Here is a 24,667-nt window from a genome sequence, read left to right on the forward strand (position 1 = left end):
TGCTTCTATTTAAGAAACTCTATCGCCTTCTTATGTTGCCAGTCTGCAACAGTTCTGCTGTAACACCATCAAAATACACTCACAACAACATGATGTTAGTTTTCAAGTGTGTTATTTCACACTACATCCAGCAACACACAGCACAGGTTTGATATCCACAAATACACACTCAGCCTGCTCTGTTGGCTCAGAGTCATCCTGTCTCGTCTCTGTTATTACCTTCAGTGCCATGCCGCTGGGCCAGTGGGACCACCTGGCCTCCATCCCGCTCATATTAAAGGCAAAAAAGTTGCAGGTGTATAAATATTCTGCCTTGGATTTGCAACAAAGGACTTAAGACAGGCTGTCAGATTTTCACACAGTTCACCAATGAGGCAATAATTTCAATCACAACAAAAAGATATTAAAAAGAAAAGCCAAACAGTTTTCTTCTCTAGACTCTTTACCACAGTATGGATGCCATCTAGTTCAAACATGTATTTGCTGAGATTGCTGATCCATCACAGTTTGTGTTGTTACATAACCAAACACTGTGGAGACTTGCTAAATGACTGCACAGCATTACCAAGAACAATTACACAAGTCTGACAACAATTGCAGACATGATGCTAACTGTGAGGGAGACAGAACAACTTTTGGAACTGACTCCATCACCCCCTTCCTCCTCCTCCTCCTCCTCCTCCTCCTCCTCCTCTTCCTCCTTCTCTCTGTTTCCTATGTGCAGGCGGACTGGTGAAGCTGCTCAGAGCACGAGAGGCGGGAGAAAGCTGCGATTTCAGAGAAGAGAGGGAGAGGATCAGAGCGGGAGAGGGAGAGGGCGTCCGGCTGAACATCCCTCAGGATGAAGAAAAGCAGCAGTGCACAGGGGGTTACACCAGGCGATGTAAGTACACTATTGATTTCTCTCAGTCTTCCGTCTGTGCAGCAACAAATCCATCCATGCATTCATTACGCGGCCACTCATGCTTTCTTTTGGCATCCTGCTTCTCTCCTCCAAAGTTTACAGTTTCATTCTGCAGTTTGCACGGCGTCTGTAAATTTTGTTACATTTGTCTCTCCTCCACGGCCGGACAAACACATAACAAGCTCTAGTGGGAGCAAGGTGCAGAACTGTATGTCTGTGTGGTCAGTGACTCATGAACAGATGACTGTACTGTACACAACAGACCGCTTTCTGGCAGGACGCACCGCAGAGAGCAAGATGGTGTGTATGTGTGTCAGTGTGTGTGTGCATGTGTGTTTTAACGGTGGAACAAAGGATGAAGGACATTGTGTTGTGCTTGAGTGTGTGTGTGAGTGAGCTGCCAGATAAAGAATTGAGGACTGATGCAGAGTTTGGAGGAAGGAGGCAGAGCAGGAAGAGGAGGAAAAGTGTTAAAGAGAGTTCACGGCAGGAGACGTTCAGGGCTTTGACTGAATGGAAACATGGATGAGAGGAAGAGGAGCACAGACCTGACAGAGAGGCCCATCTGTTTCTCCTCCACACCACCCTGTTTATGACTGGATGGGCAGGATGGATCATTTACTTTGACATTGACCAACTGGAGCTTGGAGTCCAAATTACCCTCAGGATGAGGACATTTTTTTCCCTTTGATTTGCCTCCATTAACATAAAAAAAAACAAAATGTATGATGATGCAAAAGTACTTTTGCCCAAACTTTTTTATTGCCGTTCATTTTTTACTTAAAACACACATTTTAGCCCAACTTAATGGCTTTTTTGTCAGGAATGATTCACGGTAATTTTAACTATAATGCCAGCAGTGATTAGGGGGAAATGCAGACACATTTTTCAAAAGGTTGACATCTCATTTAAGAAAAAAAACTTGAATAATGGCTCCTTAAACACTTATTTCCCTCTGTGGGAAGAAATGTTTGTGGCAGCCTTTTTAATATTTAAAATAAATTATGTGTTTATGTGCTAATGATAACTTGAATCCATTTGAGTAAATAGTTCAGTCTACATATTAAGCCGTTAAATCCAATCAAAGTATAATTAATCTGAATGTGATCATTAAAAGCTTTTCAGAGGAGTTTTATCTACTAGGAATGAAACACACTGACATTTATATCCTACAGAAGCAAATGAGATCATCTGAGAGAGGAGTGAGTATTTTTCTGAAGATATTTTATTGATTCATCAGCCCTGAGGCAAGGTAGGTGTCAGACGAAGCAATGAACAGCACGATGCCAAAACAACCTGTTTAAAAATATTCCATAACAGAGATTTAGTGCTTGTTGCACACTGGACATAAGATAGGATATAAAAGAGAAGAGAGAGGAAGAGTTTTTTTTTGGTCAAAAAACAAACTAACAATACTTTTTTGCCATGTACAAGGCAAGAATATGAATCTATTACTGTAGCAAAGCTGTGTGCATTTGTAGATCCCTTTACATAGTTACAAAGATTTACAAATGCGCACATACATTGATAAATATGTGCCAGTTGTGAGTCCCAGTTGGGTAAACAAATTCACAAATGTGAGAGTGGTCAATATGTGTGCACATTTCTGGATTTGTGCATGCAGTTGTGTATTCAGGTAAACACTTGTAAAAAAAGCGCATATCGTGACTTGACAATTTTGACTAACTACAGAATGGAGCATCCACACTCCCCCGCCACCATCAGCATTGGGGACCTAAATGACCATTGGAAAGACATTTTCCAATGTTATCTAAATATAGCACCTATCTCATCCTGCTGTCACTCCCTGGCAGGAGAGGAATTTTATGTTGGGTATGCTCTGTGATGTATCATGTTTTGAGGAAATCACTGCATCATTACTTACAACAAAGTATCCATGATGCACAGTGGTTTCCTTGAGTCGAGACAGACAGGCTGGTGTGTGGTTTTTAGATTATCTTGATTTTAGTGTGAAATCCAATATACCAAGAAAAAGCTTTGATTATAGTCATGTGCTGTAGTGTGCAAGAATCATGCACCAGCCTGCTAGCAATTGTTTACCAATGTAATGAGACAGAAACCAGCAGACTAAAGGTTTATTATGACCTGTGCTCCAGCGCATTATTAAAACATATATGTCCATTTATATCACGTCATATTATTTTTTTTGTTTATTTTGAAAGTTAGTATGAAAATACAAACAAACAATAATAAAATGGCTTTTTTTTACTCTCCTAGAAAAAATGAATTTTGGAGATATGTCTTCTCAGTGGACAAGGACAATATATAAAATGTATGTGCTAGGGCTTGGTAATTATGGCAAAAATCAAAATCATGATTAATTGAACCTTTTACCTTGATTTTAGTTTATTCACAATTATTCCACTCTCAAGTTAATTTATTTTTAATCAATCAGTCTTTATTTGTATAGCACCAGATCACAACCAACATTATCTCAAGACACTTTCCAGAAACATTCACAGGTCTAGACCTGTTGATATTAATACAATTTTATTAACAGAAACCCAACATCGAGACAAGATAAGGAGTCTTATCTCATCTTAACCCACCATGAGTACAAGACTTAGCAGCATTCAGCAAGTTACAATGGCTAGATAAAACTTCTCTTCAACGGGCAGAAACCTCAGACAGAACCAGACTCATGTTAGACAGACATCTGACATTCTGCAAATATTTGTATAATTTTGAAACAACTAAAATGAACAAGTACAGATGAAGAATTAAGGTTTATTTGTTGAAATAATGTAATTGAAAATGCATTAACTAGAATTAACTAGACGTTTTGCGGTACCTGGCTGCTTGTATTGTTCTTTTAAGGGGATGGTGAATTAGTAGAGAGAATTACCAGGGGGAAAATCTCAAATTAATCGACACGGCAGTATCACGACCAGCCCTAGTTATATACACAGCTGTGAATCAGATCATTTTACACAATTACACATAGCATTTCTACGATAAAAGCCCCAAACAAGATCACCAAAATGATCAGTTGCACTGGTCTGGACTGCTAGCAACAGGAGTTGCTAAAACATACCCAACCTGAAATTAGCCAGAAAAAAGTAGTAATAGGTTTAGGAAAGGAGATAGCCACAGCTAGGTATGCCACCCTTTAGCTTTGACAAACTGCAATGGATGGAAATTAAACTTCAAGTTGAAACTTCTGTATTCACCTTTCCTGTTAGCCTTGGAAGGAGGAGACCAGCTGTTGGTAAGTTATTCCCAGACAATTATTGCCAGACACTTTGTAAACAATGGACCCTGAAGGATCATTCAAGGACTTATTTTATTTTACATGCACAGCCCACAATGCTAAACGGTCTCTTTAGAGTAACGACAGTTAAAATTACGAGAACATAGATTTGAGTGACTCTGGGTCATCTAAAACAGCATCCATGGCTCTCAGCCATTACTGTATTATTTCAAAGAGTTCGTGAATTACTTTTATACACAATTGAAGATTAAACAAATCTATGTTTTGAGAGCTGGAGCTCAGTGTCCTTGACTCAGTGATACCTTTCCTGTGTTATTCATGTTACTCAGCTTTATTGAAATAAGTATAGTTATTCAATTGCTGGTGCCATATGAAAAGTACAAATTGTATCACTACAGGAAAGAAACTGTGCAGACATCAGCCATTCTTCACAGCTTAACACCCCAAATCCCACCTTTCATTAAGATTCTATAGCTTCTCAATAATTCAAGATTTCTTTTTTTTTCTATTTTCCCTCACATTCAATAATTCAGGCTCTATACCCATCTTGTTAGAGACTCACTCCTTAAGCTGCCTCATTTAAATCACCTTTTTCAAAAGAGGTTTTTCAGAGGAATCCCAGGGATGTTTTAGCTTGTCAGTCGTAAAATGATCTTCGTCTTCACCTTCAGAAACCCTCACTTGTCTTTACTCTAGAGCTGCTCTTTATTATCTCCAAATCAGGCTCATTGTTTTGACTTTCCCCTAACTTCCTGACCTTTATGATGTTGTTCAGACACAGATGATTAAACCAGGTTTCTGTGTTTAAAACATAAACATCCTGATCCTGTTGTTGGATCATACACATGCATTCAGCCAGTGCATGCAAGAAGAACGTCCTCCTCCAAACACCATGGGGGCCACAGACATGGGATCAATGAGTAACTGGAATTTAAAGGCCAGATTCCAGTTATCAGTCAATACTTGATTGATAAACAAGTTGGCAATGAAAGAGCGGAGACAGAAAGTGTGGCATATTGACAATAGACTGTTTCGATCACTGCTTCTAACATTTGTTGTGGAGTGATTGTGTGAGTGGAAACAGTCAGCTGGTGGAACAGAGTTGTGATTTAGCAGATTTAATCTCACCCATTTTCCCTGGGACGGGTTGAATGTGTCTTAAAGAGACAGGCACTATAAATCAGACAAATTACATTTCCTAGAAGGAGCAGAGGAGTCAGCAGAGCTGTGTTTACCGACAAGCAAAGGGGAGGAAAGATTCACAGCATCAGTCTCTGTCCTTTTCAATGGCTCTTCTTTTCCTCTCATCTTCTCCTCTTTCATTAAGAAACTCCTCTATTCATGTCAATTACTCTGCCTTAAAACCAACTCCCTTTGCTCAGGTTTTTACTTTTCTTCTTAATTGTCCTTTTCTGCTGTTACTATTTGTCTTTCTGACTGTGAAGAGGAGAGGGAATGACTTTAACACTCTGTCATTCTGGCCTGTCTCCGTTAATTTGTTGATGCAGCTGTTTTTTCTGACATCACTCTGTCTCACTTTGATCACTCCACTGAAGCTCAGCTGCACTGGTAAAAAATGCCTTTCAGAGAGCTTTCTTTTGAGATTTTACTGTGGTCTTTTTGACTTTACACCAATTAGGGTTAGCAAAAGTTATGTTTTAATCATAACTTTGATGTAAAGTTTTGCCTTTTTTCTCCACTTAGGGTTCATAACAGGCGGCAACCTCTGGTCTAAGAATATGAGACAATGTGGAGGTGAAAAAAATCTGCTGTTTCTTGAGTGTCCGCTTGAGGCTGGCTCCAGAAGTACCAGAAGTCACATACACACCAAGCCAAAAAAAGCAGTTTTCAAAGCAGAAACCTATTTACAGCCTGGTTCAAAAAATGTCTCCTGTCTGACTCACTAAGTTTACTATTGGAACACACTGTTCAGGGGTGAATTTTTTTTCTAACTCGGCAGTTCAGAGGATATTAAGATCACAAGCTTGTCCCATCAGAGGCACAGCCCATCTGTTGGTTCTTTTAAATCACTTTTTTTTGCTCTCTTATTTATTTATTTATTTATTTATTTTTTCTTATTTTTCATTTATCTATTTATTTATTTAGTTTTTCTCTATCTTATTGTTCTTAACTTTTTAAATCCACCCTCCTTATTTATATGTACTTATAGATTTATTCTAGTTTATTACTGTAAGTACCTTATTCTAATCCTGACTTTACCGAACTTTGATTCACGCTTGTTTCACTTTCAATCTTTTCACTTATACCCTTTAGGCCTTTGTTTTATTGTTTGCTCATATCTATGCTTTATTATCATTATTCTTTCATTATTCTGTTCATATTTATTTTACAATTTTATATATTTATATTTGATCTTCTGATTTTGTTTGTAACTGTCTTTTATTGCCCTTTCCATTGCCTTTTCCTCCTTTATTTCACTGAGTTTATGTTCTTAGCCTTTATCCCAGTCCTCACGGTCTCATTTTATGTTGTGTGGTTCTTATATTGTCTGGGTCCCTGACTATGCTTCCTGTTGCCCTCATACATGGTGTCTTTGTGCACAAGTGCCTCTTGAACTGTGTGTTTTGTTTTTGTGTTTCTGTGCTTGTTGTTCTTTGTGTCTCTGTTAAAGCACTTTGTAAACTTTTGTTTTTAAAAGGTGCTAAATAAATAAAGTTATTATTATTATTAATATTATCAGAGGCCCTATAGCTGTATGCGAATCCCTTGCCACTTCCAATTCCCAATTTGTTATAGTTCATGCAAAGACTGTAAAATATGTAGACATAGGTGGACATAGCGCTTGTGAAGTTACCCTTTTTTTTTTTTTTTTTTTTTTTTTTTTTGTTTGTTAATCTGGACTTTTGACACAAATGTTAAACTCAATCCAGCACCTTTCAGGCTTGGATAAGAAGAAGGTGTGCCTTTAGCATCTTTGTTTTTGCTGACAGCTAAATTAAAAAAAAAAAAAAAAAGAAGAAAAAAAAAATGTTAAGGTTAAAAACTTCAAAAGTAGCAGGTTACAGAACCCCATGCCCTTGCAGTGTGCTGATAATGAAATACGGTACCAGGACCAGCTGTTTTTTAAACACAGCTGTAAACAGGTTTACTTAGGCAAGACAAGGCAAGGCAAGGCAAGTTTATTTGTAGAGCACAATTCATACACAACGCAATTCAAAGTGCTTTACAGCTAACATAAAATGAAATCACAATAGGCAAAATAAAATCATTGCTTAAAATCACGTCATAAAACATTAAAAATGATTAATTAAATTAAAAGAGGAGAGTGCAGATAAAATACTTTCAGTTTTTACTTAGCAGTTTTCTCACAAAAGTTGTCTTTTTTGCTCCGTACCTATGTGGTCTCTGGTGTTCCTGCAGTCAGTCTGAAGTTGAAACTTGAAGAATTTCTGCATAGACTGCAGAAATTCTGCCCAAATTCTTTTCAGTGAAGGGCCAAAACTAGACATTCATGTTGCAGTGCATGATATCAAATATGCTTATAGCATACCTGTGCAAAACAAATACTCATACAACAAATGTTGAAAATGAAAACACTTTTCTTTACTGTATTTCAAAGAATGAAGTCACCGAACATCCATATGGCACAAATACTAGGGTCTATGTCTTCAGAGACATTTAGCGCAATATCACCTAAACAACATGGGACACAGCATGATCCTGTGAAACCAAAATAGTGCATGTTCCATCCTTTGAAATAAGCCATAGTAATAAAACTGGACACCTGCTTTAGACTTTTTTTCCCTATAAATGAAAACTATAACTTATTTAACTTACATTAATTTAAAATACTTATGTAATAAAAATCAGACATGGGCAATGGGCCAAAAAATGGCCCCATATTGGACAGCACTGTTCAAGACCCTGGAATGCCACTTGTTCTCTTACGATGGTTTGTTGAACCAGATTTTCGTCCCGTCTGGACAGCTTTTTATCTCCTAATTGATTTTATTGGGCAAATGTTGCACTCTTTGTGCTTTCTTTTAACCTTTGAAAATCTCACCCACTGAGGAAACAATGAGGAAAAAAAAACTTTTTCACTTATGACAGTGACTCCCACTAACGGACACTGATCTTGTAGCAGTGGCTTCAGACCTTTAGAATTCTGTTCATAAACAATTTAAAGTCAGTTTCACAACTAGTTCAACACTCCATTTAGGAGCTTTAAAAATATTTGGCAGAAGTATTAATAGTGATAAACATATCACTCAATTTGTGGCCAGAATATGCAGCACAGCAATTAAACACAAAGTTTGAGCTGATTGATCCACTAGAGGGCGATGATAATTTGTCATTTTAAGCCTTAAAATGTTTCTCCTAACACAGACTATGCTCCTGTCACACTGTTCCTGAGGAAACAAATCTGTGTCACGACTGTTGCTGGTGATTTGCAAGATGCTGCCCAGTGCTGAAAAAAAATCAAAGACTATTTCCAATGTGAACTAGAGTGTATAAGATGATTTTATTGATTGATTATCTATCATTGTTCAAAGTTTTTTAAAAATCAGAAAAAAAGTAGTAGGCACCACATGCCTCAAAGTTTTGTTTTTTAACCAACAAAAAGTATTTGGTGCATTGTTATAAAAGATGGGGAAACCAGAAGAGTAGTCTTCGCAATTTTCTCAAGAAAGTTGTCAACTGTTAAAGACAACAAATCACTGCACTCCTGCTGTAAACTGCTTTGAAGCCCTCTGTCTGTTCCCCTTTTGCCGAAAAACATAACTTTTGTTGGGCACCAATTTACTAAGTAGCTTTGATGTTGGATTGAAGTCGTGCAGTCTTGGTGTCAGTTCTGTTGTGGGTTTCAGCCTGGATGACATGAAGGTCAGACCGTGGCTTCATTTTCTCCCACACACACTCTCACTCACTGTCAGTTCACACTCATCCTCTCTGTTTGTCCTCCTGCAACTCGTACACACACAGAATAGACAAATGTTTTCCTGTTTGTAAAGCCTCATTCTAGGAATTCATCGATCCTCCCTCCCTCTCGCTGGTCCATTCAAAGCTTGTCTGAATGTTTCATTTACACTCTCGTGTGGTGGTGAACATAAAGGAGACGTTGATGTATGCAGAATGAGCTCTGGCAGCCCGCCTCTGTTTCCTCTGCGCTCAGGCTTGTTTACAGCCTTTCATCACAGTGAAGCGCCCTGTTGGAGCTGTCGTTCTCACACAGACACATTAAACACAATTTATAGTCAGCATGGGCTCATCAGAAAATCATTTAGCAGGTCAGGTTTCCAGGAATGGAGATAGACTTTAATTAAACTCTTAATTTTTCTCTATGTGCTGTAGTGAAACTTATTGATACATTTTTCACTTTTTAGTGACAACAACTAACAAATCTTCCAGACTTCACATCACAGATAAACAATGTGTGATGCATGGACATATTCTCTGTAAAAACTATAATTTGTTTCTGATGTGGGGTTTTGAAGCCTGGTGTCGACAGGGCTATATTGTAAAATCTGATTCAAACTGACATCACTCAGGTAAGGATGACGTAAAGAGGAGTAGTTGAGGCAGTTGAGGCCTGTCAGTTTAGTCAACCACACCTTTAACTGTGGAAAAACTCGTAAGTAACTTAAAATTAATGAGTTATTAAAAAGTTAACCCCTTACTCAGTGTGTGTGGGTAGACAAATGAGATTACTCAGACATGGTGGGGTTTTTGTTTGTTTTTTTTTTTTTTTTAAACAAAGTCGTTGCTTTTTTGGCTGGTTGTGTATGTGGCCTCCAGTGCTTTCAGAACCAACCTTGTGGGGACACTTGAGGAGGTTCAGTTTTTGGCACTTCCAAGGTTTCTGCTTGCTTCACATGCATCTGATTTAACACACAGACCTCTCTGAGAAAATGCTGATGGACTACAGTAAAGCCAAGGTTTCAATGTATCTTTTTCTTTTTTAAGATATAGTTTCTAACACAAAAGGAAAGATAAATCCGTAAACCCAAAGATATCATATATTATATGACAGAGCTGAGCCCATAGAGCTGACCTACAGGGATTATCCAAAGCCAATGTCATGAAAATCTGAACCACTCTCATTTCCTTCCCCTCAGGAGAATAAGGAGCCGTCTGTGGGACAGTTTTGCTCCGGCAGCACCCTCGGGGTAGAATTATTCAAAGTCCATCGACGCTTCTCCGGCAACTTGCAGCTGCCTCCGTTGTCATGGCGACAGGCAGAAAAGGAGAGTTACAGGGGCAGGTCACTAACACCTGAGGAGGACCCAGTGACCCGGACCAGACCCACAAGTCTGCCCATTGTGTCCCTGCCGCGTATCGACATCACACAGGCTGACCCTGACAGGTAGGATCACACCAGAGATGACTAGTTTGAGAGAAAGTCAACACCTGTGACTTTTGTCACAATTCAAACCAAAAACTAACTAAAAAAAACAATGGAGCCAGATGCCCTCCCTCTTCTCTCAAGTTAGCAGCAAAGCTTTGTTCAACATGGTCCTGAACAAATACAGAAACTGAAAGGAACACATTGGAAGTGAAGTGCTGAGAGCCTAAACACACACCAACAGCAGATTTCTGCAAGTACTTGAGCCTTGCAAAGTCAACAGCTCAAATATTGTAAATCCTTTAATCCATAGTTTAGTGCTGCTGTCCTCTTTGAAGTAGAAAATCTTTGTGTGTTAAACTCTGGGAGATGCCCTTTCTATTTGTGTTGTACAGTAAATTTGGTAATTTGCACATTACATTTTATTGTTTTAGAGAGCATTTTTGACATCTTTTTTTTTACCGTGTTGAATTTGGTTCTTAGATGGTAAATAAATGAGATGTCATGTCATTAAAACACTCCTCTTGTTGTCTAACCCTGAAGCAGTGCGAACTGAGCTGATTAAACCAGCAAAACTTGAAAAAAAGGACTTCTAATGGTGGCTACCAGGATAAATTATTAAAATGTTGCATTTTGTGAACCACAGCGACTCTCCTCACTGAACTACAGGTGATTATAGACTCTCAGTAATCCATCAGTGTCCATCAACTCTACTCTTTAGAGCTTTCCATCTCCATGAACTCTCACTGCTCCTGTTTTTTAAAAAGCACCAAGTGCTTTAATCTGAAAAAGCACACAACTTAAGCTGGGTGTTGGGACATATACTGAACACAACTTATCAACAGCATTTTTTCAAAGTCGTCTTTGCATCATAGATATTACAGGAGGTGTACTACCATACACATACTGTACAATCAGCTTTATCATAACCTTAATGTCTCGTTATACTAAACATTTGTTGTATCAAGCTTTGTTTCAGTATATATTTTTGGGGGCTGATTACACAACACTTAATCTCCATGAACATGAAGGCAGAGAAAGATGGCTGGGGGCTTTATAATTTTTTTTTTATGTTTCCTAGAGACCTCAGATGTAGCAGCCATAAAACAGGATTTCTGACTGAAGCAAGGAGCTCAGGTCAGATCAAGAAGATTCATGCAGCGCAGCAGCTGTTTCACCAAACCTGAGATTGTCATATCACAGCTCCTCCAGATTGTTTCAGAGGCAGAAGGTTAACAGGCGTCTTTGTCACCTGGGGTTCTTCACAGCCACTCCATTTCCAACTCCATTTACTTTATAATTTATTCAGACAAAGGGAAACAAATTCTTTTTGGCTGTAGTTTGGTTCAACTTGCCAAAAAATCTCTTCTCTGGACTTAAGGATTTTTTGAACACAAACATTGGGATGTGAAGACTCTGAAGGAGGACACTTTCAGTTACACAAAACAGTCTTGAATTAAATCCTGTTCGTTTGGATGTGAAGCCCAAAATCTGTCTTTGACAGCCTTTCAAGCAGTACCATTTTCAGCAAGCATTTCTTACTAGGATCTTTTGACCCTCAATTTAAATGACCACTTAAAAAAGATGAAAGGGAAAAAGTGTAAAAACCTCAAGAAATAAGGGAGCTTTTTCAGAAATGACTTTAATGCTGCATAAAGGGAGCTAATGTAGGGTTGCAGTGGCTATAGATCTGTAACGATGAGGACGTTGTGCATAATGGAATGCAAATAAAATGTTGGATGTTTTTTTTTTTACTTTGGATCTACAACTGTTGTATGTTGATCTTTTCAGACATTCTTTCAAACATAAATCATGAACGAAGCCTCTGACGTCAACCATTGGTTTCTGAAAAGGCGTCATAAAGCCATATGATGGCCGTGGTCATATAGAAAATGCTGATTCAGCGTTACTTTCAGCTTAACTTGGAGCAGTCACAGACGTAGAGTTGAGACCGTAACCTCACTGCCTGGCAAACCGCTTCAGCGTGCCCACCTGTTGGTTGAATCAGCCACAATCCTCCAGTCATTACCCCGACAGTGTCTCATTCCTACTCTTAATGTCCTCAGAACTGATGAGGCCTGTTTAAGGAAGTCAGTCTGTTCTCTGTCTCTGTGTTTGCACTCAGATGATAAACAGAGGCTCTGGTTCTTCTCAGATCAGTGATGTCCCTTAGTTACAGTCAGACTTGTTTTTGGCCTGCTGAGATACCTTTAACTTTTACTGGGTAAACACTGTCATCCTGTAAAATCAACACTACATTTTTGACAACAGAGCTGCAAGTTCTGTCTCAGGTAATATTTGGTCATTTTGTGAGGATTTCAGTCTAACACAGAGGTAATGTCCTCAGTAAGAGCTAAATGAAGGCTTCTCTGCCCTTAATTTGGATAATTGTGGCATTTCTTCACTGGGTTTGACTGGGATTAAGCTTGAAAATGACATCCCACAAACTCACACCCTGTTTCATTAACCGTTGTGTCTCTACGCTCCTTAGCCAATGTCTCCAACCTTTGGGTGAAATTTTAGATCGTTCCCTATGTAAGAAAGTGAACATTTTGTTCTACATAGGAATATGGGTAACAGAAACATCAGTTGGACACCTGTAAGTGGCAAAAAAAAAAAACAAGTAACTTAAATTTAATGTTCCCAAAAGCAAAAAATGTGCAAAAGTCAACTTTTTTTTCTTTCTTTCTCGCTTTCTCTTTCTTTCTTTCTTTCTTTCTTTCTTTCTTTCTTTCTTTCTTTCTTTCTTTCTTTCTTTCTTTCTTTCTTTCTTTCTTTCTTTCTTTCACAAGATATGTTACCATACTGAGAGTTGACAATCAAGGTCTCATTGTCAAGCCAATCACATTTCAGGATTGATAAAATGAGCACTTCTTTGAGCTAGAGAAAGCAGATTTAACTTAAACAATGTTTGTGTTCTTCTTTTAGAGGCTTAAACTGAAGACAGTATTGTAGAGGAACTGCAAATGAAAACTTTCTAGGTGACCCTATGTTTTTCAGCCATGTGTTTTTATCAGTTTTCGCTACTTTTTCTTGTAAACTAAGAGTGATTTTACTTTAAAAAAAAAACAAAACAAAAAAACAAAGTGATTTAATATAAATATGGAGAAGGAATAGATGGTATGTCTAAAGATGGAGAGTCTTCATGTCGTTAAAGAGAATTAAGCAAACAAAAACCTGAATTTCTTCTTTAATATATTTGTGTTTAATTATAAATTTTATTGTATGTATTAACCGTGTCACCAGTGGTGGGGTTAAGGGCGGGGCATGATAGTAAAAGCACTGACTAATCTTCTGAGCTTTAATATCAGAGGGAAAAAAGGGACAGGCGCTCAGATAAACAGAGCGGCTGTGAGTGCTGCATCAGTCCAGAGCTGCCTGCCAAGCGAACGTCCCTCCAGCACACAGCGTGTGACTGAACAGAAAGGAGATCTGTCGCTGTGTGTGTGTGAGTGAGCAGCCAAAACATCAGTGCGTTTTGTCTCCTGATGAGGAGGTGAGAGGGGATAAAAATGCCTCGGAGGTCCCCGCGGTGCAGAGGTGGGCACTTTGACTTCAGCGAGGATGTGGTGAATAGAGAACATCTGTCGGCTCCAAGGTGACTCTGAGACACTTTGCCTCAAACTTTATTTTTCCTCAATGTTATTCAGATGCAAATGGTTTTTTTCCACTGCATATTTCTGGTTGTTTTGAATTTATGTATTTATTTGCAGTTTGTGATGAGAAATTTTAATTTTTGTCTGCAAAAGGGGAGGAACTTGTGTTTTTTTTTTAGGATTCATTATGTTAGGCCATTGCAGCCAGCTTTTGCAAACATCAGGCTCTACAGAAATGCTGCTCTGTTAACATCCGGAGGTTTCCTGCCTGCGTCAGATTAAGAGATTAGATTCTAGGTAAAGCATGTCGTTAATGTTGTGAAGTTGGGATTTGGATGACGCAGAGTCCAACCCGTATGACGTTTATGGTTCAGGATGTGTGTAATCAGAGTCTGGGCATTTCACATTAATCTGCGCTCTTCTGGCAGAGGTGTGGAGCTGAGAGTGTCTGTGGGATGTGTGTGTGTGGCTTATCCCACATGTTGCTGAAATGAAAGAGGCAAAGGGGTTAATGTAGGGCAAAGAGTGACGTGACCTTTCCATCAGTCTGATGAGTATGTAATTATTTGTAGAGGCGTGTTTTTTTTTTTTTCTTTTGGACAACTTTTACTGCAGTTTAACTTCAAGTAAGATTATCAGGTGCTTTTTGTTCACAAAGAAAAAACAACCTTTTTGTGACTGACAAAAACTGACTCATGCCTTGTTCTGAGTATTTTCTTTTTGATCCATGATTTGTGGCATCTGTCATCCCTGAAGGGCTTTGACTTTTCCCCCTTTGACCTTTGAACCTCGCTCCAGCTGACCTGATCATCTGATTACACAATAGCCTGTCCTCTCCTGCTGCACGCCCTCAGTTGTGGTAAACAGATTATATCGGTTCCTGCATCTGTGGTGGTTTTATTTTGGTATCAGCAGACGTGCTTGGTAGATGAATGATGGATATTTGCAATATGTTGGCAAGAAAATACAAAATATATACATATATATATAGTGATAGTTTTCATAAAGCTTCTTTGATGAGCTCTTTTGAAAACACAGTTAAAGTCGGGCCATAAGAAATCAATACAAAACATGCTTTAAAATTGAATAACAAAAACTGCAAATATGTGATTAACAGCTCACCATATTTACAAAAAGGCCATGATCAGATCCACTGATGCTGATTTCAAGCTGGGACAACCAAATACCATCCAGGTTCCAACTGGAAGAATTGGGTCCTACAGGAACTGATGACTTTAAAGATGACAGAGTGAATGATTGGTTCGGAGCAGCCTTCAATATAAAAAAAGGTCAAAACATTGAATTACACAAAACAAGATGCAGTGGTGCTAAAGTATGCTATGAGATCACACTTGAGTTCCGATATTAAAAAGACACAAGAAGTAAACACAAGAAGCTTTTTTTACGTAAGCTTTTCTGGCCATACTATTTTTTTTTAGAAAATGTTACCTAGAGGGTTTCAGGTGATGTTGAATTAACGTAAGTGAGTTACAGTTTCAAATGATGGATTGACATTGATCTAGAGCAGTGGTTCTCAAATGTGGGTAGGTGTACCCCTGGGGGTACATGAGGGCACTCCAGGGGGTACGCAAGATTAAGAAATGTATAATCAAAAAATAGCAACCAAGCAAAATTCCTTTAACACTATGCATTCAATCAGAGTTTGAATGGAATAAAAGTTTAGGTTCATAAACCAAATATTTTACCCAGAAGGTTATTTAATTCTATTATACCCCCCAAAAGCATGAGTCTCCCTCAGACCAGGAATGCTATTGAAAACACTGAGAAATGTGCTGAAGAAGGCAGAACCGGCACAATTTCGCCAGTATTTGAAAAAAATACACTTAACAGGATTTACATCCATAAGTTGCAACTCACCCAAGACGTTGCAAATTTTCTGCCAGTAGACAACAGTTACATGAAGCACATCTTCAGCAGCTTCTTTTATTATTTTTATTTTTTAATTATTTTTTTTAGCAAATCTTTTATCTGAAATTAAGTTTTTGTCTTATTTTTTGAAGAAATGTTCATTTATCTATGGTTAAGACAATTGTTTTAGTTTGAGAGCAGCTCTTTGCTTTGATACCAGAGGAGGACACTTTAAGGTGACAATTATTTTATGCACAAATCCTTCTTTTTGAAACATCTTTAGTTATTTTTTATCTATTAGTTAAAATAGTTGTTGTGTTTTGTGCTTATGGTGATTCTCAGGGTTTACAAGGATGTCATTGTCTAAAATGAGTTTCCCTTGAATCAGACACTCATAGTACAGCGCTGTGTTTTACGTCTTTTTTTTTTCAACCAAAACTGTTTTGTGCTTGTTCGGGGATACTTGGCAGAAGAAAACATTTCACAGGGGTATAAGGCTGAAAAAAGTTTGAGAACCACTGTTCTAGAGAGTTAGGGCTGCTGTTTTTCTACTGGGTCTGCTCCTGAGTGCCTCTAACAGGAGCTTACCTTTGCTAGGTTTTGAAAGCCATGTTCGGGTACCTCTGTCACTGCTATGTCTGTTTGAAATCCTGAAATATTGGGCATTTCATGAGAAAAAAAAAATTAACTTGACCAAGAGACCAAAAAAAAAATTCAAACATTCTGACAACTTAACAAGACCCATAATGTTACTTTTTTTTTCATTCCAAAGTTAGCAAACTAAAAAATGAACAGGTCTGGGTGTTGATCCAGGAATGACTTAGCAGAAGTCAGATGTGTGCTTTGTATCAAAAATTCTACTTGCTCATTTGCCTTTGCCTTGAGCATGTTTTTATTTCCTCATAATTTCTTGAGAGTTTTCCTTTATCGTAATTGCATTTTATGTCAGGCTGTTTGTGTATTTTTCTCTGAAAAGCCAGAAGCAAACCAGCCCAATCTCTAAACCATTATGTGATTTGTATCATTAGAAATCTTATTTTTTTTGTCTTGTTTTTTTGCATTTATCTGTCAGGCTTGATGTATAAACAAAACAAGTCAAATAGATTAAGAGAAAATGTTTCTGCTCTTATGTTGCCCCTGCAGCGTACTTGTCATCTTAAAACCTCTGTTTCAATTAGCAGAAGACACACCACAAGATACAACATCTTGTACACAAGTAAGAAAAACAGGTTGTGACTTAGCCTATGTGCCCCCCGCACATACACACACACACACACACACTCACTCCAAAACATAAACAATGATGGACAAGTCTGACGTTTTCCAGCATGAATGAAAGAAGAGATCTGTCAGATTTTCCTCAGAACATAGACCAGAGCATTAGTTTACGATAAAACAGCCCCTCCCCTCACTGGTCTCTAAAACATACTCATTTAATGACCATAAAAGCTTCTTTTTAGGGCGGGTGGATGAATAGGCTGATGGATGGGCAAGCAATCATTTTAGAGTTTATGCAACAGCTCTTTTCCTGAACGATGTTTGTGAACATGTTGCGCAAGTATGTGCTTCTTAACAGCTTGTTGGAAGTACTTGTTACATGATGATTTCATGTTTTAGTAGCGTAATTATTGATCCATTGGCATGGTTTATAAAAAGGAAGTGCTTCCAAATTCCATCATCTGAAGACTCCTGTCAAAGCAAGTTTTATGTGATGAATTTATGCTTTCAATTCTTGCCTGGTCCTTTCAAAAACACCACCACAACAACTTAAGCTTCATGTGCCGCTGCCAGTGATCTGTCAAGAACCAGGAGAATTAAGCCCATAACTCCAAGTCTTAAGTCTTAACACTGACTTCTAAAATCTAATAGAAAAGATTTAAAAGGTTGCTGCTCGTTTTAAATCAATGTGTGATTGCAAACCAAATGACATCTCAAACCTCCTTAGACAATATGCACACAGTAGGCCTCTAAGAGGTTGTTCCTCAAGTCAGAACTGAATCTGTGGACGCTGAATTTAATTCTGTGCTGCAGGTGTTTGATAATTTGCTGTTTTTGTAAATGTTTTAAATCAGATAGGCAAGCAACATGAGGACATCATAAGACCCTACCAATCAAACTTGTATGAAATTCAAACAGTCCATACATGCATGGACTACTTTGCTTTGAGGTCCATTATGCAATTCAACTAAAACAAAAATAAAAATCAATTTGATTGGAAATGAAAAATACAGCAGACACACCACACAAGTCTTGGCTCTAGAGAAAATATCTCTTTTATTGGCTGAGAGGAAACCTAGACATAATGTGAGCCTTACTGTTCCCACTTAAAACAGCAGAAACAAGTCAAGTCAAGTCAGCAGCACTTTCAGTAATCTTTGTATTTTAGCAAAAGCCAAAACAACAAACCAAATTTGTCTAAATAAACCTAATCTTTCCTAATAGACAACAGGTCTTTAAACAAAAATTTTCCTCTGCTGCTAAATGTGCTGGTTAATTATAGTGAAATACTTATAACATGAATGCTACCACTAGGGATGGGTACCGAATTAGGTACTTTAACAGGTACTGATTGAATTCTGTCAGAAGTACCGAGTAACGATTTATGTAAAATCAAAAGGTACCATGTTTAGGTACCTAAATGCATCCTTGTGACTGTGAGGGAGTGAAAGAGTAGGAGATTTTCTATGCTGGACACAAACACAGCATTGCAAGGTTATATATTGATGAATAATTATGTTAAATCGAAAAAAAAAAGTGTTTTATTATTTAAAAAAAAAAAGATATTTTTCACCACATAAACACAAAAAAGTACAGAAAATTGGTACTGCTGAGTAACGGTACCGATCGCCAAGTACTGGGCATGGGTACCGTATGGTTTCAGATGTGAAAGGTACCCATCCTTAGCTACCACCATAACAGAGCTATACCTTTTTGACAACAACCAAATACTCAGCTACACAGTCCACTGGTGGGTTTGAAACTCTGCAGGAGGAAGGGACCGAGCCGGAAGCACGATGACCCCAGATCACATTCTTATTTTTCTGTATTGTATCTCTTTAGTTGTTTTTTGCTGCAGCAGATGTAAAAAGTGGATCAGACAAACTAGCCGTCCCAGTCATAAAACGATGCAAAACTTAAAGCTTGTGAAAATAAGAAAACAAGTCCACAAAATTTACCTCAACTTAATACATATCGATGTGATGTACTTCATTTTTTTAGGTTATTCAAGCAATACAACTTTTTTATTTAAGTATGAAAGTGCATTTTCTTTGTAACTCAAGTATTTTTAGTCTGACCAACTTTCCACCAGTTTTGTGATCATGAATTGTGATCTGCTGAGTCTGTTGACTGAGGAGGCATTTGTCATTTTATTTTAGTGCCATAAAACTTTGAATATTTAAAAAAATATATTGTAGCAATTTATATTGTAACTGATTTACACAATGTATTCCTATATTGACAAAGTAACACTACAGTATTGTTGTATTGTAGTCCTAGTGGAGGTTTATTTCAGTTATCTTGGGTCTTCCAAAAATATGTAATTTTAATTTTGATCAGTAACTCATTTCTTGCTCATCATTTTAAATTTGAGTACTTTGTTTGCTGTTTTTCTGTCTTTCTTTAAATAACCTTAATGCTTCCATAAAATGTGCTCTTGAAGTTCAGTCTGATGGTGGACTTGGTAAAGCATCAAATGATTCATCAGTAAACTCTACTTAATCTGCTAGGATTTCTTATCTGTCATTCTCTGTTTCAGCTTTGAGGTGGAAAATGGTCCGTCATTGTGCTGCAGTCCTTCAGACCCGCAGGCGTCTCCTGGTTCAGGCCTCGTTCTTCATCCTAACCTGGCGAGTCATGGCCAGCGGAGGGAGTCATTTTTGTACCGCTCTGACAGCGACTACGACCTGTCACCCAAGTCCTTGTCTCGAAACTCCTCCATTGTTGGAGAACTGTGAGTGGAAATAATTGAAATGAGAGTCATAAAACCTTAACAGATTACTCCTGTTATCACATTTTTACACTACCTTTCAGATTTGATACAACATAAGTTTAGAAAAGCCTTCATTAACTTGGACTGTCTCTGTGTCTGTTTGAAACCAAATCCAGTTACCTCTGATTGGTCTTTCTTAGTTAGACACTTATCCAGGTACATGTTTATCTGCCTCAAAGAGAGGGAGCCACTGTCCTGTAATAACCACATTGATTTTAAGACTTCTGTTTTATTAATTCACTTTGTTCATCTTTAGGTTTTTCAGGATTTGCATAATGATTTTTGCTCCTTGTTTCAGGCATGGAGAGGACTTGATTGTGACTCCATACGCCCAGGTAGGAGCTGATTTCAACAGAGTCATTTTGCTCCAAAGTTCTACAATTATCTTTGCTCTTATCTGTTATTTTTCTAACTAATGTATATGTCCAAAAGTTTTAGATGTCAAGTACTGAATATGTTCATAAAGGAACTCTTTTATTCAGTCAAGATGAACTGATCTGCCCCCTAGTGGTCTTCAGTGGCCCATTGATGGCTCTATAGTAGAAATCTCTCCAACTTTAACTAAAATTGATGGGACTACACTCTGTAAGATATGCCTTTTCTAATTCTGTCTTCAAATAAATTGATTTTCCAATGACCACTTATAAATCCCAGGAAGGATGTTGTAAAAATAAAAAAAATTTAAAGGCAGTAAACACTGGATGCTGCTGTATAAAGCTGAGTTAAAGCTACATTTCAAACAAAATGCAGAATGAGCATGTAAATATAACAGAAACACCAGGGACAGAAACTAATTAACATTCAAGCATGTTTAGCAGCAGTTTGTCAAAAGCATAAAAAAAAATCAAAGCTGAAAAATTTCAAGTTTTCAAAGAGGCATGCTATAATTAAGATTAGCCACGTAAACATGGACCCAAATGTTCCGCTTGCATTCAGTTTATTTGCTCAAAGGAAAGAATTTAACCTTTGTATATTCCTCATTCAGAAAGAAAAGTGCCAATCAGAATGGACATTTAATCTGTTTCACAGGGGTGGAATATTCCTTTCCCCAAACCGATTGAGGTATCATGTATCCACTCAGACGGAAAGTTGTCAGGGTGCGTTCTTTCAGCGCATGCTAAGATATGACGTAAGACGCAACTAGAGACGTTCCTCAATTTTAAAAATGGCGGCGAGCAGTCAGCACTGGAGGAAAGTTTGCTTTTGATCCAAACTTTGAAGAACTGAACGTAATATCAAGACTGGACGGACACTGGCAATACGGAGTATTGCAATACCGTGATAAAGAAAAACTGTTGTCCTCCGTCTCTGATAAATGACGTGATGTTTACGTTTTTCTGCGCATGCCCCAACGAGTATTCTGTTTGTTTACAGCGGCGCATGTAGACCAGAGATTGGAATATTCCTTTCCATGTATACTATTGTTTTCGGAAAAGTCATTCAGAAAGATTCCATTCGGAAAGACGAAAAACTCCTCATGTAAACGTGGCTAATGTGTCTAAAAATGATCAGTGTGATCATCATGAAGGCATTAGAGGAATATATACATTGATGTATTTTGAAGCATTTTTGTGTCAAATTTGGTTACTGTTTTTTCAGGTCTTATTTTTATTTGTGTATTACAGGTTCTGGCTAGCCTGCGGACAGTCAGGAATAATTTCACAACCTTGACAAATGTTCAGTGTGTATCCAACAAGTAAGTCTTCTCATACTGAAGTTCATGCAGCAGAATGATTAGAAATCAAATTTCTTTTACTGGCGTCATTTTGTCTTCCACTTAAGGCTCGTGCAGTATTTTGTTTGAGACAGTCAGAGTGGAATTAAGCTTTTGAGAAGTTTTCAGATGCTATAGCTGAAGATGCCAGCACACTTCACTTGGGGGCGCCAGTGCACTGAGAACATTCAGATGAATGAACCACTCACATTAAACCATCTATCCAAAGTCTTTCCTGAAGATGGTTGAAGGCAGCTGCAGTATTGAAATCTTAGAAGTGACATAGTGACATTTTATTTTTTAGTTATCTCACGTGGCTCACTCTGATCCCTGATCTGGGTCACTGGATTCGATTTAACCAGGACACAGTCTATATACGACGTCAAAAGAGAGGGTCAGCGAGAACCAAGACTGAGGTAGTCGTCAGTCAGTCAGTATTGCAGTGCAGAAAGTCTGACCTTTAACCAATGCAGAGAACTGGGGAGGCTCCTGTGTTTGTGTTTGTGCTGTGCTAACGTAACCTAAACCACAGTAAAAGCATTTGATACACATTAAGGCTCCTGCTATTACAATTAACAGAGTAATTACTGTGTGTTTGCAGGAGGTCTCCAGCTGCCAGTCAGCCCTCTGTCACCAAAGTCTGTCTGTCAGGTGAGTCCTCATATCAGACCTTTAGTTTATGAAGAAAGAGTTCAACAGATCTGCAAAGCTTGGTGCAAGCAGCAATTTGATACTGATACTGGTCCCTCATGAAATGTATGACGTCCTTGCTGCTTCATGTAAACAAACACTTTTGCAGAAAAAGTCTTTGTAGTAAAAAAAAAAAAACTACTTTGAAAGAAACTGCAAATGCCGACAAACTGCATGCATTTATTTTATCAGTAGTACAGTGTGTTGCCTGAACACTCAAAACCAAATGAAAAAAGAATAAAGCTCAGTGCTCCAAAACACAAGTTTTACTTGCAGTTTCATGCATGAAAAAAAGAAGTTAACTATCTTATACTCAAATTTGAGGAGTTGCCTCAGTGTATAAGGAGTTGGTTCAGGCTTACACCCGTGCAGTAAATAATGTGGGTTTGTGCAATGCTGCAACTACGCACATGCTTTAGAAATTTTACAGTCAGTCTTCTGCTTGCAAAAGCTGCACTAGTTTGGTTAGATTTAGGTTCGAGTTCTGATTCTGCATAAAAAATTGCCAAACAGTACAGTGATATGTTTAAAATCTTGCACAAACTGTTACCTTGGAGTGTTTTCACACATGCAAACAAAAGCTGCAATCTTGAGGTTTCACAGGAAAAACATGACTTGATAACAACAAGAAAGTTCACATGCAGTGACGTTAAACTGAAGCAAACAGAATGCAAAAGGGTGAGAACCACAGAAAGAGATTTAATGGTTCAGATTCGCATGAAGAAAGATGTGAAGGAGGGAGAGGACGGGTGAAAGAAAAGGGAGGAGAGAAGCAGGGATATTAGTTCCTGCTGCACTGGTTCTTCAAGCCCGATTGACGTCAGCAGGGCCTGCACACAGCAGCTCTCCACTTCCTATCAGCACAGATGGGCTGCTAGGAGCGTCCCGCAGCAGGAAAAAATACAAGACAACTGTTCAGCTCTTATTGTCTTCCCTCCTCCTCCTTCTCCTCCTCCTCCACACTTCTCACAAACCTTGACCTTCTGAGAGCAAACTGTGACGGATGAAACCATCCCATCAGTGGTTTCCGTCATTATAAATAAGAAGAAAACAAACATGATTCTAACTGTTTTAATTTGATTAAACATAGGTCATGTATGTTTCTCACATGCGTCTAAGACCTGACCCACATTTGGTGTGGGCGTCATTAAAAGTTCATTACCAAATAAGGAGCGTTCAGTCCACCTGCTGCTGCATTATCATAATTGTTTGAATTACTTCAGAGGAGAGTGTAACAATTAACAATACCACAAAGAAAGGTGCTCACACATCCTCCCTACGCCTGCTCTCTGCCTGCTTTTCATCAACTCTTTGAGCGGAAAAGGAGAACAGATTTTTCCTGTTATGCATCTCTTTATTCAGTGAGGTAACATCCCCTTATTTTGAAAGAAGATAACAGTACCTGTGTCTTTCTGGGCATGAGCTCAATGTGGATGACAGATCAGAGACCACATAAACCTTGAATGTGTCTATAAAGGGATTAAAAGAGGCTCAGTAAAATAAAGTGAAACTTATGAGAACCACAGAGTGTTAATTCTTGTAGGACGATTGTGAAGTGACACAGAGACACTGAGTGGGTTCAAGAAGCAGGGAAAGATTGTTTCAGGGAGGAAGATAGGAAAGAACAAAACGCAGCAAAGGTCGCAGAGAGACGTCAGCACTTTTGAAGCCTTTTCATCAGATGTGATATGGGAGAAGCAAGGAGAAAGGTCAGATTGGATAAAATAAACAAAAAGCAGAAACGTGACCACAGTGACTGGGTGAAAGAGTACAAGAATCAGAAAACTGGGGGGTATTTTGAAGATCAGTTCAGCCTCACATGCGTCACTGCAGGCTGTTTACAATGTTAACCAATCTCACTCAAGTAACGTGACGGGATTGAAGTGTTTCTTGTGTGAGTTTGAATTTACGCTTCACAGACCATCACACTGGCTCCATCACATGCGGTCCCATGAGCCCCACAACCAACAAAGGACTCACTCTTTCCTGATTCATTCAGATTATAGGCTTTGTTCTATGTTACGCATGATAAATGGTACTTTTGAGGAAAACACTGAACAGTGACGTCTGTGACCGTCAAGGACTGCTGATTAATCTGTAACGGTCATTACCGGCTTCAGCTGAATATTGTCTCAGAAGGATGGGATTCAAGGGACCATGGTTAGTCATTTGACCAAAACGAGGGCACAAAACATCTTGTTCTTTGGTCCATGCTCCCTCTGAGAAATTAATGTTTATACAATGCCTTTAGGACTAAAACCCAAACCCAAATTAGGGTCTGTTTTCTTGAGAAGGCCCCTGTTGTTAACTTCAGATTCAACCATCCATGTAAGAAAAAAGCCATCATGTCACGTAGACTTTCTACAG

General features: G+C 38.4%; 1 protein-coding gene across 2 annotated transcripts in view; it reads left to right on the forward strand.

Moving 5' to 3' along the window:
- LOC141803988 (3',5'-cyclic-AMP phosphodiesterase 4B-like) overlaps positions 1–24,667 on the forward strand; it is a 70,893-nt gene that overhangs the window by 23,030 nt on the left and 23,196 nt on the right. For both annotated transcript variants that reach the window (XM_074688163.1, XM_074688164.1), the window contains exons 3-8: positions 725–883; positions 10,214–10,461; positions 19,663–19,857; positions 20,195–20,231; positions 21,522–21,592; positions 22,212–22,261. In XM_074688163.1, the coding sequence (XP_074544264.1) occupies positions 842–883; positions 10,214–10,461; positions 19,663–19,857; positions 20,195–20,231; positions 21,522–21,592; positions 22,212–22,261 (643 nt within the window). In that variant the 5' untranslated portion in view covers positions 725–841. The remainder of the gene's footprint in view (positions 1–724; positions 884–10,213; positions 10,462–19,662; positions 19,858–20,194; positions 20,232–21,521; positions 21,593–22,211; positions 22,262–24,667) is intronic.

The sequence above is a fragment of the Halichoeres trimaculatus genome, unplaced genomic scaffold (assembly GCF_033239565.1).
Source record: "Halichoeres trimaculatus isolate MK-OKI-2021-1 unplaced genomic scaffold, fHalTri1.1 fHalTri1_scaffold_15, whole genome shotgun sequence".
Taxonomy (NCBI): Eukaryota; Metazoa; Chordata; class Actinopteri; order Labriformes; family Labridae; genus Halichoeres; species Halichoeres trimaculatus.